Source organism: Manacus vitellinus, unplaced genomic scaffold (assembly GCF_001715985.3).
Source record: "Manacus vitellinus isolate BGI_N305 unplaced genomic scaffold, ASM171598v3 scaffold_21_pilon, whole genome shotgun sequence".
Taxonomy (NCBI): Eukaryota; Metazoa; Chordata; class Aves; order Passeriformes; family Pipridae; genus Manacus; species Manacus vitellinus.
Window position 1 is genome coordinate 5,617,201 of NW_021939546.1, and position 14,721 is coordinate 5,631,921.

Sequence of the window (14,721 nt, forward strand, 5' to 3'; positions counted from 1 at the left end):
TTTTAAGGGATATTTAAAGCCCAAGGGTGTTGACAAGGCTGTGGAAGCATTATAAGAGTCAGAGACTCTCATAATGGAAAATATTAAGGGAGGAGGGAGTGGCTTTGCAAGACATCTAGAGGAAGAGGCACTGAAAATATTTAGACAGTGAAAAAGGGGGAACAAATCCAAATAAGCATGAAAGAGTGAAACTTTAATTTACAGCAGTCCTACTCCAGGACATGAATTACTGCAGCAAGTGGCGAGTTCAGGAGGGTGGCAAGTGGTGCTCAAGTAAATCTCAAAAAAACCCCACCCCCTGCTCCCTCTCCCTGTGCCAGAGGAGTGTTTTTCATTCAGCATCTTTCTGTTCAGCTGCCACAAAGAATCTTCTCCCACGCTTTATGCTATGATGGAAGACAGCTGGGTCTTCCTCACATTTTATTTTGTTGTATATAATGGCATTTTGTTTCCTTGGAAACACTCCTGATCCTGAAGTTGAATGAAAAAGATAATTCTTGGGTCAGGTGTGGAAAAATAAACTTTCATTTGCAGGCTGAAATTCAGCAAACCTTAAAAAATTGCATTCTGTAATAGGATGGGGCTGCCCTTGCAAGGTAAGATCACTGTTATTTTTTTAATGTAGCTATATCTTGGTTTAGACTCTGAAATTATTTATTATGATGCAATGCTTTCGAAAAGGAAAAAGTCTTAAGAGCATTTGTCATTCCAGCTTTTTTATCTAGGATATGCTGCAAAGTCAAGGCCTGTACAACAATCAGAAGTTGACACTAACATGGAAAATACACTAAAGATACTTTTCCTGAGTTACCTCAGTGTTTATACAACATTATAATAAAAGGTTGTAAAAATTAAGTATTGCAGAATTAACTAGGTAAAGGGTTTTAGGGCTTTTCCTGTAAATAAATTAATTTGTATTAGAAAAAGGTTAAATGTATCCAGGAAACCAGGGCATACTCACATCCTGACTATCTTCCCTTGTCTCTCTGCAATCTTCATGTCTTTCTGTCCATCCCATGACAATTCAACACTCACCTTATTTTGTGTCATATTGGTTAAGACTCTGTCAGTTGATAGGATTCACCTTAAATTGTCTAACAAACAATTTGGGATTTTCATCCCTAGTATTTAGTGCAAACATTTTTGGTTTTTGCCATAATCATCTGTTTACCCTGAACCTCACACCTCTGGTCATCAAGTGCCTTCAGGTGAGGATCTGCTGGACAAGAATCAGTTAAAAAAAACCCACAGAATGTTAGTTTTAAAATCTTCCATTTCTTTAAGATAAGTTTCCCACCCTTTTTATAACTGTTCCCAAATCACTTCCACTTTGTTTCCCCCCCAACACAACAGTCTGATCTGGTTGTCTCAGATGCGTATCATAAGTTTTTTATTTCATATATACATTCTTAACAAAGCATCAAAGCCAAATGCTTTCGTTTTCCTATTTTGCAGTGAGCTCAGGTACAAATTAACTGTTGTAAGGTCACCACTAAGTTCCAAACCCACCCAGACATATATGCAGATTAGAGGGCTCCACTCTTCAAAGTACAAAATTATTTTAATTACACTACACTCTGCCCCTGTGTCGACGTATTAATCACACCTATTTACACTTTGCCCTTTAACACCTATGCAACAAGATGCAAATTAGACCAGTCAAGCATTTCTATGAAGTTCAGGTCTAAACAAGGTTCCAAGACCATTTTCCTTGTGCTCTAAATTGCACAAAGCAGGAAGGAAAAGGATCAGGAGAATAAACCATGTCAGTTACCCAAAGACTAAATATGAAGTGTTACTTCCCAAGTTACAAAAATACACAACTTCTGGTGAAATTTGCTAGTTAATATACATTTACTCTGGGGTATGAATACAAATAAATTTTATTTAAAAAAAAAAAGCTAATAATACAATAGGCATGTCTGAGACCTAGAGCTGCGTTAAAACCACTACTGGGTGCTGTAAGATTTGTTTAGGATCTATACAAACTGGTATTTCTAAAAGGTTGTAGCACTATTCTCCAGCAGAAAATTAAGGTGTGAGTCAAGTTCTGTGTCGTGTTTTGTTAATTCAAGTTGAGCCACTTTACACTGAAGAAAAAGACCAAAAACATGAAGAATCAGTAGCTTCAAAAAACAAAACAGCCGTTTCTTCCAGGTAGTTTGGATGCAAATCAGACCAAGAGGTGTATGCAAATCCTGAATATTTACAGTCAAAATACAGTATCACTCTACAATTTTCTTATAAAACAGTAGGTAAGGAGTCGATGTAGATGACGATGTCGGAGAAAGAGAATTCAGAAAGTCCTTTTCTTCTGTGACCTTTACTTCGGAGTCATCGAAGAGCAGCCACTTGCCCTCGTATTCCTTGAGGCTCTGGAGCACATACAGAGCCTTGTTTTCCAGCCCGCTGGCTCCCACCCCGTTGGCCTCGCTGTGCTCTGTGCCATGCTCAGCATTCCCTGCGCTGCGCTCGGGGCTCCTGCTCTCCGTGACCACGCTGAGGAACTTCTCGGGGTTGGCTGGTTTGTTGGGGTACAGGTCACAGTCAGACTTGCTCTTTTGCCCCCCGAGCAGTCCCACAGCTTCCATGTTCTTCTTGCTAAGGACCTTCCCTGGCTGGGCAGCACCGTTGACCCTGAAGGAGACCTCACCGTCATCGTAGTCGTCGGTCACAGCTCTGGCCTCCTCCTCGTTGAGCGGCTCCGGTTTGAGCACGGCGTACGTGGGGTTGGCCATGAAGGTGCCCCTGTCCAGCTCCAGGCTGCTGAGATCTGTGATCTTGACAGAGGCTGTGTAGTGTCCACTGCTGATGGTGATGCCGCTGTGCATGACCACAGCAAATAATCCATAGGTGTCGTTGGTGGGCCTGGTGCTCCACTCCTCCAGGGACAGCTTGAGTGGCGTCAGCAGCGGAGTGTTGATCTTGGACAGGCCCCCGTAGCAGTCAAACCTTCACAAGGGAGACACAAGTTAAACCCTTTGCCAATAAACACCACTTTAGGCCCATAGGCCCACCTGTTATTTTCCACATGTGATCAGGAGAAGCTTCTCCCTTCTCACTTTGGATCACCAACATCTGTCCCAGGCACCCCTGGTCAGTAAAGGCACTTTTATGACTGTATAATGGTAAATTTTACAGCCTATAAATTTTAATAATTTAAGAGACTCCCTTTTTCTAAAGTATCAACTAAATTAATTTTTAAATAGTGGTGATAAAAATAATTAGGCTAATTGTTATCATTCCTGCTTCTATCCATGCACAAACACCTGCACTCCCCCAGACACCACTCTGCTTAAAAAGCAAAACAAAAACCTCAACAGCCAAGGCTGAAATAAGGAGGGCTGGAGTTTTTTCCCCTCCTGAAAGAGTCATTTGCTGAATAAATACAAATCTATTTTACTTTCAAGTAGCTTTAGTATCACATAGAAAATCTGAGTGGTTTTTCTCAGATCCCCTCAGTGATGAGTAAACTTACCAACACTTGCTACCAGAGATTCCTCATTACCTGTCCTGTGGTATTCCATTTTTTTCAAGCAATTCTCTGGCTGATTTACTTGGAAAAGCATTTGGTATTCCAGGAATACTCAGCATTTTGTTCATAGTGCACAAATTTACCATGAGAAAAGTTTAAGTCCTTTCATTACAAGGATCTTTCTACAGAGTTTGAAAAAAAAATATTACTGAATGATTCTGATCTTGATGAGTAACATATTGCATCAGCACAAATTAATTAACCTCTTTATTTAGTGATAGGTTATGATGTCCTAATAGATTCCAGTGATGATTCAGTTCTTGCTCAACTTTCAGGGTGTTGTAGGGAAAAATCCAGGGGAATACAGGCAAGCCCTGTAAAACTAAGGTTACAAAAAGCTCACTGCTATTATCCTAAGAAAAACTATCTTGAATCCAAGGAAATTGTAGCTATGGCATAACTGCAGTAACAGACTCCTGTTTTCCTGTGTTTAGTTTTGATTCTGCTTCTCATCATTTCACTCGTGTTCACAGCCATAAACACATTTACACACACCCACAGATCCTCAGTCACTCTCATTAACTGAAATCTCACTTTAGACCTAAGCTTACCATAAACATTTGACTACACCAAAAGGAACACAAAGAGCATATAATCAGAAATAATAAAACTTAAATCTTCTGAAAATCCCTATTGTTAGTAGCCAGAAACATTCAGAAGACAGTCAAGAAACAGAGAAACTGCTTGCTGATACTCCAGATCAGAAATCCAGTTCCACTCAAGCACACCGTGACAATCACATTCACACAAACAGTAAAAAGCAGGGTCTGCCTTTCTTCTGAATGAGATCCAGCATCAAAGATTTGGAGAGGAGGAAATAAGAGAGGAAATATTTTCCTATTAGCTTTTTGTTCTTCGTAATGCTAAGAATCTGAAGGCAGAAAAATTATATGCCAAGTACTCTGCCTGCTCTGACTGAAGCACTTCACACAGAGCAAACCTGATTTCTGCAGCTACATCTTTTGAGGCTATAAATTAACTTTACCCACTGTACAGAATTTCACAAAACAAAAAGCTGATTTTCTCACCAACTGCTAAATTTCTATAGTGGAAATGCTTAATTACGTATCACCAGTTACACATTTCTCCTTCAGAGCTTCACAGCCTGAGCACACATGGCCTATGATTTTTCCACACACAACACACACACTCTTGCCAAAGAGAATTACTCATCCCCAGGCAAGTAGATTTTCACACTGGCTGCTTTATTTTAAAACAAACACTTTGCAAACCAGCATCTAGAAAACATGAATAAAGTCCCTATTAACTGCAAATATTTACATTACCCTTTGTTTCTCTTCATTTATTTACAACTCAGTCATCAGAGAACTCAGTAGAGCACAACTGAGCAGACAACATTTCCAAATTTTTATGGGGGCTAAGGGAAGTTGTATGAAGAATCTTAGTTTAAAAATTTAAGTAAGTTTGAAGCCAGTAAAACAGTTTGTTACTACTTTTAGCAATGACATGGTTTTGTCCAAGATAAAAAATTCAAGTCAAAACCCAGGGGACTCTTCTAAGCAGTTTCAGTTTCATCACTGACTCCAGTTGCACACTGATTTTTCCACTCTGACTTCCTTAATCTCTGGTTGCCAGCCCTTGGCAGAAAATGTCTGGCATGACTGAGGACACAGGAGGAAAACCACAACAGACTGGATTCACTCTGACCTGGATATTGGTCTGAGTATTTTGGAGCTGAAGGTTGCCAAAGCAGAGGAGGTGAGTGGCTCAGGAGATGGCTGGTTAACCTGAAAGTGCTTCCCCATGGAAACAAAAAGATAGGAAATAGAGGAGCAAATGGAAGATAATATTCAGGTTGTATTTCCTTTCAGGTTGTATTTTTTTCAATAGCCTATAATCATACCAGGATTCCATCCCACATCAAGGGCTACTCAACAATACAAGGGCATTTTTAAGTGTGTAACTTTAAGTCAATATATATTAAGTCTATATATATGAAGTCAATATTTAAGTCAAATATGATGGACATCAATGAAAAGACAATTTTGTATGTTATGATCCTGGATTTGTACGAAAAGGCATTGCAGAGGCAGAGGAAGCTTCCCTTCTACTTTGTCAGAAACCTGGATATTCCTAAAAAAATACTACAAACTGGCAGACTGAGAAATGTGCCTTTAACAATCTTAGCAAACTACCTGTAAAAACGTAACAATATCATCCTCAGCACTGGATATTTCACAGATCTTAAACTGACCACAGTTACCAGCACTTGCTTAGAGAGCACCCTCTGACAAATCATCTGACAACTTAGATGTGGTATTTTTATCTAAAATATTGGTGACACAACTATTATAAACTAAATTCCATGGCAGACATCATGCATGAGGCTTCCTGCTGGTGAGGTGGCTCTGAATGTCTAAAGCCAAGTGAGGAGGAAATGCAGCACACAGGGAACTTGGGGATAACAGGCCAAACTAATTTGTGCCTAGAAAACTTACTGCCCATCCAAAGGCTCAGAGGCTGCAATAAATGGTGTACCAATTTCCTAAAAGATCTGGGGGAATATTTTATAGTTCTAAGAAGTTTCTCCTGATGACGCTTTCTGTCATTTTTCAGTATTTAAATCTCAGTGGAGAAATGGAGTTTACTGCAAAATGCTGAGTATAAATTGTCATGACACTGATTAATGTACGGACAGTACTGTAGCGATGGGTTTTTCCTCCCATCTCAATTCTTAAGTATGAAAAAAGCCCCAAACAAAACCACTCACAACCTCTTTCAAAACATAAGGATTACAAAAATTATAACATCAAACACTGATTTCTCAGTAGTTGAACATCAGTGAGGCTGATATTACTGTATTTTTAAATTAATATATCAATTTTTTGGTGTGTTAGCTCTTTAAAATATTTATCTGCTGATTTTTCCCCCACAGATTTTAGTGCTCACATTCAGGTAGAGTACTAAAATTTGTATTGTAAAAATTGCAAAAAATTTGTACTAACGGTATTTTTTAAGGAATTGATCAATTTTGGGTAATGAGTGTTAGCTCTTTAAAATGTTTAACTCCTGATTATTATTATTCCCCACTCACATTCATTTTTTTAGTACTTACATTCAAGTAGAGACTGGCTGTGACCATAAAATTCATATTTGTTCTAATTACTTGTTCTGTTAAAGTACTTAAAGCGGCCTCTAACCTCACAGGGACAGGTGATGTTTAAAGTAAACAAAGTTTTAAGAAAGATCAATAAATCAGGCTGTTTTTAAAGAGTACAGCTAAAAAATTTTTGTCAAGAAGTCTCCTAAAAGTCAGTTTTCCTGCAGGTAATTTCTGCCACTGCTCGTAAGAACAAAAAGCCTTTATAAAATCAGGGGCTGCATCCCAGCGATTTAAGTTCACTTCAATCTGGAAATCTGCTTTTGGCAAAGTTACAAAGCATTTTCAACTCCTGTGATAAGATTTCCCTTCCTCCAGGACACTGTTTCATAACACAGTCAATGCATACTCACTCCAAGCCACTGGCAGCAAAGCACTTCAAGTGAATTGTTATAACTTCGGGCATTTTATCGAATAAAAGGCTGCGCTCGGCTTCCGTGTAGTGATGGCAGTTCTCACAGAAATATTTGTCCTCTCCCACAATCCTTTCCACTGAGGCAAACTGTGAAATTGCCCATTTCAGCGTCTTCGTTTCTGTTTTTGGCTCTGGAGAAACTAGAAAAGAGAATCGTTACATTCACAGATACACCAATATTTACATTTCCAATGCGTCCCACCAGAACAACAACAAAACAAAACATGTCAAGACAGGCTCAAAAACGACAACACTGTAAAGAACACTCAGTATGTGTGAAATAGATGTATTTGGAGCATTTCAGGAAGGGATGAAAGTATCTCTTACTTCAAATCTAAGGCTTTCCCAAAGCTTGTTTCAGATGACACAGAATAATTCTGTTGCCACGTCTGGAAACTGGGTCCATGAATTTCACTTATTAGGGCAAACATCCAAAATAACTAGAAAGTTCCCTTTCACTTCTTACGTTTTGCCTCCCCTGCCACCCTCACACTGCTGACAGGATCACCTACACTGACAGCAGCATTTTACACATTAACATTTCCCCACACATTTTACTCTGAGTCCTTCACCAAAATGGGGAGTAAAGGCAGTAAAAGCTGCTCCAAATTAATTCCATGGGAACTAAAATTAAAAGTCTCCATTTCAAAATTTAGTATTATCATGCTTACTTTTTATAATACCTAAAAACTATGAATAGATCAATAAAATTTGTGAAAGAGACCAGAGAATTAACATTGACAAAGATAAAACAAATGCTACTAAGGCAACAACAATCTAATACACTAAAAAAAATTTTAGAGTAATTAACAAAAAAAGCTGGGTTCTCTTTTAATTTTTGAGGAAAAAGTGCAAATATTTCTTTTAAGAAAAAAAAGCAGAAAAATTCCTTATCCAGGAAGAACGGGAATACCTACATCAAAGAAAATACTTATTTATAAGCAGAAAAACATGTACCAAAGTGAAGGACTGTAAGCAGTACATGCTATGTGTTAAGATTCAAAACAATTTTAATATTATCTGGATCTGTCAACAGTGTTTCCAAAGTCTAAAGTTAATCAGGACAGGAGATAAGAGCCTCTAATTTTAGTCAGCACAAACAGGAGCCGTGTTCCTTGATAACCACAGCACTGTCCTTCCCCATGGCTGGCTGAGGCAGAAACACCTCACACCCCTTTCTGAGACAATTACTTACTTTCAGAACTCTCTTCAGCTTTAGAAAGTTCATCTTCTTGCACTGGAACACTGATGTCCTGAAAATCTTCTCTCCTTTCAGTAAAGCACTCGCACTCCAAACACCTTGTCCTCAGCACTAACTGGCCCTGGAACAGTTTCTCCACCAGTTCAAAGACAGCCAGTTCTGTACCTAGAGAAAGTACATGTCACATCACTGAGCAAGCTGCACTTTATTCCAAAGACTACCTTTGGCTATCTGTGGAAAATGACCATGTTACAGCCATGGCCTTTTAGGGATCCCACATAGGAATTAAAACAAAACTACGTATTGTGCAGTTTTCAGAGTATCATCTACTATTAAGTAAATACGGAGCCTCTGTCTCTTGGCCCTCAAATTTCTGTTTTAAGATTGGGTGCTTGTTTTATACTTTAAGTGTGGCATTCTGGAATATTTGTCACTAATGCACTGACTTCTTAGTATGGACTATCAGCCTCCTCAAGGAGCGTCACATGTGTGGGTTTGGCTGGTTTCTATTTATTCTCAGTGTTCTCCTCCAATACTTTCTAAATTTGTTGGCCAGTTTTGGTCAAATGTGCTGAAGAAATGCAGATCTCAAAGATTCTGCATTCCTTCAATTTTTTATAAAATTGGTGGGTGGGTCAGAAAGTTCCAAATTGTTAAGTACTGAATTCATACTGAGCCCCTTCTCTCAACAGATACCTTGTTTCATTGACAAAAAATCCATACCTGCCAGCCAATTAGAATATGTAATACATCCTGTGTCCTTCCTAGTTCTTGGGAACATTGGGAATATGGGACAAAACTCAGGAATAGGGAGGGAAGGAGAGAATATTGTTTGTAAACTTGGGCACAAGGCCATGGCCAATGGAGTTTGATTCTGTTTGCTCCTGACCAGCATCTTCCTTTAAATCTTGAATCCATCTGCTATGTCTATGGATGACAAAAATTAGTGATAATACAAACCTGGCAATGTTCTGCCTTTTTTTTTTTTTACATATATATGGTACAATGATTACAGAATGTTAGAGGAAAACCTCGAGATCTAAGCTAAACAGGTCAAGTTATAAAAAAAAAAAAAATTACAAACATGTATAAAAATAAATTCTTGTTCCTAAAAATCTTCTTCAATTCCTGAAAATCTAATTTTGTGTTTAGAGCTCTGCAAGCTGTGCAGTCTGAAGACTGACTTCCCACGCATTGTACTTTCTTAATCATACTAATTTTAAGCCCATCACTTGTGCACCAACCTTCCTTTTTTGGTTCTTTTTCAGTTCCCTTTTCATGGTGGTTTTCCACAGGAGATGCTGGTTCATGATATTCTTCTTTACTGTCACCATTTTCGCACTTGGTAGATGACTCTTCGAGCTCACAGTCATATTCTTTTCCTGGGTCTTTGGATCCCAGGTTTGTAGTTAATTTTCCTAGACTATAAAATTTGGACAGAATGCTGGGCTGTTTGCATGAGGATTTTAACCAGTTTAACCTAAGCCGTGACTTTTTCTGCGTGGGCTTCGCGCTCTCGCTGTCCCCGGAGCACTTGGCGATGGCGTCGCTTTGGGTTTCCAACTTCTCCCCCGTCGCTTTCCTCTTTGACCTGGTCTGCCTTTGATTTTCCTCTGCTGCAGTTTGCTCTTTTGACACTTTGGATTTCTTCTTGGCGTTGCCGCCCTCGGCGTCACTTTTCCTTTTCCCGTGTCCCTTGAGCAGCTTGTCCTCGGCCGCGTCTCCGTCATGGCTGCTCAGAGTGGGATCCTCCTCCTCGGCAGCGCTGCCGGTCCCGTTGCTCTCAGGGATTGGGTTGAGTTTTTCCTCCAGTTTAGCTGAAGGCTCCTCCATGGGCAGTTTGTTCAACTCTTCCTTCTTCAGCAGCTGACATGTTTCCTGGATGTTTCCCAGGATACACTGTAGGACTTCCTGGGCATCGTGCTGCAGGTACCCTTCATACATGGGGTTCAGCTCTCTAGGGAAAAGAAACAAGCAGAGCAATGAGGATTAGTTATTCTTTGCTAACCGGGTAACATGATTTGAGATTTAAATGGAAGTCATGGAGGGTCCTGTTCAGGCCTAGAGAGGAGTCCTCCCTGTCACAGAGTCATGGGAAAGTTCAGCCTTAGGCATTTAAACACTCACTGAATTGCAACCCAGTGGTGCAGCTTCTCAGGTCAAAGAGAATCCTTCACCATCCCTGGAAGTGTTCAAGGCCAGGTTGGATGGGGTTTGGAACAACCTGTGATAGTGGAAGGTGTCTCTGCCCATGGCAGGGGGTAGAAGTGGATGATCTTTAAGGTCCCTCCCAACCTAAACCATTCCAAAGTTCTATGACACTTCTGTACCTAAGGCTAAACACTGTTTTAAACCCTCTTCTGCATTTAAATGACACTCTTACAAAGTTAAAATTTACTTCAGGTTTCTGACATCATGGAGGTAACAATAAGCACGAAAAATTTACTTCCTATAAGGCCACACCAAATTTGAGACCATCTACCTTCCACCAGCCTCTGAAACTGTGCAGTGGCAACAACCTGGAAAAGTCAGGAGCGAACGCTGACAACACTTAGGGTGATTTGTACCTGAGAGTGTTCAGGAGCCTTCGGGGCTGAGTAGCAAGTTCATCTGTGTACTTTTCTGGGTTTAGGAGAAAACTGGCTTGAAGCTGCTCAACTGACAGAATCAAGGAGTGCAAGCTGCAGATGAGCTCGTAACTTGCCAGGGGATCTTCTTTACAACTTCCCTGCAATAACAATGTAAAAAGAACAAAAACACTTGCAGTTTTTTCTGTAACAAGTTCAACTTTTCTCTCCTGCCCTCCCTTAGTTTTCTAACAGATATTGGACAGGTTTTTTTGTGTGCCATGGGAAGCAGGTGGGTTTCAGACAATATATTTATTGTTCTTTTCAAAGTGGAAAACAAACATAAAAGCCAAATTAGCCATTATTTTAAATCCTGAAACCATCCTTGCCGAAACTCCGATTTCCATCCACTCAAAGTACTGTATCATAATTATCTTAATGCCAAATGCATGGTGAGATATCTTCTCAAATTTCTTGTTTAAGACTTGGGCTTACAAGTTTACAGATCCTCTGAACACTCATGTTTGAACAGAAGTTCAAAACAACTCAAATATATCTTTACCTGAAGTAGCACTGTAGAAAACAATGCTGAAAAATGTGTTAAGAACAGAAGAAATCAGTTAGATTTTCACTAAACTTCCTGCATGCAGCCTTACTTGCAAAGTTATAAGTAAAGAACATGGGGAGATTTGTTACCTTTTCTGCCTTTTGCTCTCCTTCATCCTTCAAAGATTCTTTCTTCTTTGAAATGATGTTATATAAATGTTTTACTCCAGTTTTAAAACCAGGACAGAAATATAATACCTGAAAGCAACAGTTGAAAAGAGGAGAATAACCTGAGTAAGAGGTTACTCTACATAGAAATCCACATTTATGATCCAGCCAGCTCTGCATCTCCCCAGGCTGTGCACAGCACACAAAGATCCAGGATTTTTCACAGCAGGGAGGAGCCTCAAGTATGGAAACTGAAGAACTACCCAGTCAGGACAACCTACAGTGCACACATTTCCTGCAGCAGCATTTTCCCCCCCTCCACTGTAATTAGATTCTCTTCATACTACACCCAGACATCCATGGAATATCAGACTACAAATCTCACCCACTTGTGCTTAACCAAAAAAATCCCCTTTTTGAGGTCCCCCTTGACCATGCCCTCACCTGCAGGACACTGTTCAGGTAACAGGTGTTCCCCAGGTTGTTCAAGCCCACAAAAGGCAACATGTTGTCTTTTTTCTCACAGCTGACAAGGGAGGGAGGCTGTGCTGCAGGAACAACCTGGTCACTGTGAAACAGAGAAAACAGGGAGTAAGAAACAGCTTTAGAAAAGGATTCCTTCACCTCCCATCTCAGAGCCACCTGACATAATTCATCACTAAGATACACAGCTCAAAATCACATCAAAGTGTGTCTGAGAGTATCTGTATTCACTCTGGGCACTCAAACACAAACTCCTCAGCTATAACAGCAGCCAAAAAGAAACAATTTTACAAAAATCAGCCAAATCTGCTGTTAGTCCCAACACTTACTTTTCAAATAATATCAGGAGACCAGTTTAAAGAACAAAAAAAGTTCACTTTTAAATACATTTGTACATTCTTTGTTCATTCCTAAGGTAGAAAAACGTGTCTAGAACATGTTTTCTATCCCTGTGCCCTGCTCCAGAGTCATATAATTCCTGGATACAAAGCAAAAGAATAAAAATAGAAAAACAAAATTAAAAGAAACCAATGAACCTGACACATAATATACTGATTATCATTATTATTAATCACTGATATAAGTGATTAATGCACGGTACTGACACAACAGAACCAAATTTTAAAGACTCCAACTGACCACAATCAAGCAACTTTGCTTTTTCCCTCTTAAATTCCCCCATTAGCAAAGAAATGGGTTGATGGATTTGCTCAGGGCTTGAAAAACCCCAGTGAATGACAGACAGCACCACAACAAATTCATTTCCTTGCAGCAGAAACGGCCTTTAAAATCCAACATCTTTTCATTAAGACTCATCTCGCAAAAAGTTACATTTTAATATAAATAATAATATAAATAGCTCAGCAGCAGAGTAACTACTTATATTAACTCGAAACAAAGCAACTTCTTGAAGTGATCATAAAGTTGGTGCCAACTAAGACATCCACGGTGTGGCAAAGACAGTTGTAGAAACTGGTTATAGCGATTATTTAGTTTTAAAAGGGAGCCGCTTATTCAAGTGATCCCTAAAGTTTGCGCCAACTAAACATCCCACGGCGTCGCAAACTTATTTTGTTCAAACAGTTATAAAAAATCAGTTATCGAGATTAGTTTGTTCAGTTTGATTAAGCTGGGTCGGGGGTTAACTTAATTTAAGCGCACGTTAATTCATTCTTAAGCGCACGTTAATTCAGTCTTAAGCGCACGTTAATTTAATTTAGCGCGCGCTGCAGCACATATTTATATAAGAACACGAAACCGAGTCGAGCGGAGGACGGAGCAACACCGGACCGACACAACATCGCCACAAAACAAACTTCTCCCGCGCGGGACTCACATCTCGGCGCCTCTGAACTCCGCGCCCTTCTGCTCATTTTCCTGCGCCTCGGTAAAATCCAGCGCTCTCTTCGCTTCCTTCTTCTGGAAAAGCTTCAGCGACAGCCTGTTCTTCTTGCTGGGGCTGGCCCTGGCGGTGTCGGCGGGCAGGACGCCGGGCATGGCTGGTGCGGGGCGCGGCCGTGGCGCTCACACCTGGCGCGCACACACACACACACGCGCACACCAGGCGCCATTTACTCGCCGCGGGGCCCCCCCCCGCCGCCCTCCGCCCCGGGCTCGGCCGCCCCCCCGCGCCCCCCGCATGTCCCCCCGCGGCCGGCGGGCCCCGGGCGGGCGGCGCGGCCGCTCCCCCCCTCGCTCCCGTCCCTCCCCGTCCCTCCCTCACTCACTCACCGCTACATCGCGGCCCCGCTCCCGCTCGCCGTTGCCATGAGAGACGCGGGCGCCGCGCGCCCGCAAACTTGGCGCGTTTTTTTCCGCGCGCCCGCGAGGACCCCCCCCCGCCCCCCCCCGGCGCCCCGCGCGCGCCCCGCCTCGCGCCGCGCCCCCTCCCCCGCACCAACCACCCCCCCCCGCCGCCCGCCCGCGAGAACGCCGGAGAGGAGCGCGCGCCGCAGGGCGAGCACAGCAGCGAAAAGCGCGCGCGGAGGCGGAGCGGTGTGCGCAGGGAGCTGGCGGTGACACTGAAGGCGCCTCGGTGCAGCGCGCCGCCAACAGGGGCGCGCACGCCCGCCGCTGCATCAGGCAGCGCTACGGACAGCCCGCCGGGGGCCCTGGCTGAGCGCGCGCGGGCGCTGGTAACGGCCCGCCAAAGGGCTCTCGGCTCGGGCTGTACCATTCGAGGGGACAGCTCGGCCCCCCCTTCGCCGGCGCGCGGTGGATCGGTCCCGCTGTGGTCGCGCCCCCCCAGCCGGTTCAGCCAATCAGAGGCGGCGGCTACGCCCGCCCTGAAGGGCCTTGGGCCGGTCCCGCGCCGGGCTCGGCCCCGACATGGCGTCTAAGGGCCTCTTTCTGCGGTCCCGCGCTTTTCGCGGTCGTAAATCAAGCGTTTCGCTTGTAGTCCCCGTCAGACCCCAGCTAAAAAGCTTTACCAGCGCATCTGTGGAGAGGCAATAAATAATAGTTATCACCGACGCTGATTAGGCAGCAAAGGTGCTGTGATAGCAGCTGGGACAGATCACTACAGATCAAAAAAAGATGGAATGTGGGAAAATGCTATAGATTAGTCCATTCTGCTCTTTAAAACTGGCCCCTCCAGGACCAGTTTATACGTTGCTGACAGAAAACCTTTATGTATAAACTCTGTAAGTGACTCAGTCTGAGGACAGTCAGGAGTCAATATGTTTG

The 14,721-nt window shown here is 42.3% G+C and overlaps 1 protein-coding gene across 2 annotated transcripts; it reads right to left on the reverse strand.

Moving 5' to 3' along the window:
* Positions 1 to 1,368: 1,368 nt before the first annotated feature.
* On the reverse strand, positions 1,369 to 13,884 carry USP1 (ubiquitin specific peptidase 1). 2 transcript variants are annotated; one of them, XM_018072253.2, is made up of 9 exons: positions 13,768 to 13,884; positions 13,373 to 13,566; positions 11,998 to 12,121; positions 11,536 to 11,643; positions 10,840 to 11,000; positions 9,517 to 10,229; positions 8,267 to 8,437; positions 7,010 to 7,211; positions 1,369 to 2,952 (listed from the first exon to the last, which is right to left on the reverse strand). In XM_018072253.2, exons 2-9 carry the CDS (start codon positions 13,531 to 13,533, stop codon positions 2,226 to 2,228), a joined length of 2,367 nt encoding a protein of 788 aa, XP_017927742.1. In that variant the 5' UTR covers positions 13,534 to 13,566; positions 13,768 to 13,884; the 3' UTR covers positions 1,369 to 2,225. The 2 variants fall into 2 exon arrangements, with proteins under 2 accessions (XP_017927742.1, XP_008923415.1); XM_008925167.3 differs by lacking the exon at positions 13,768 to 13,884 and having other exon boundaries at positions 13,373 to 13,607.
* Positions 13,885 to 14,721: the final 837 nt, after the last annotated feature.

Coding starts and splice junctions, on each gene's coding strand:
- USP1 (XM_018072253.2), bottom strand. CDS start 13,533: ATGCCCGGCGTCCTGCCCGCCGACACCGCCAGGGCCAGCCCCAGCAAG. Junction 7,212..8,266: donor AGCTGAAGAGAGTTCTGAAA/GTAAGTAATTGT, acceptor TCTCTTTTCTAG/TTTCTCCAGAGCCAAAAACA. Junction 2,953..7,009: donor TTTGCTGCCAGTGGCTTGGA/GTGAGTATGCAT, acceptor TCCCTTGTGAAG/GTTTGACTGCTACGGGGGCC.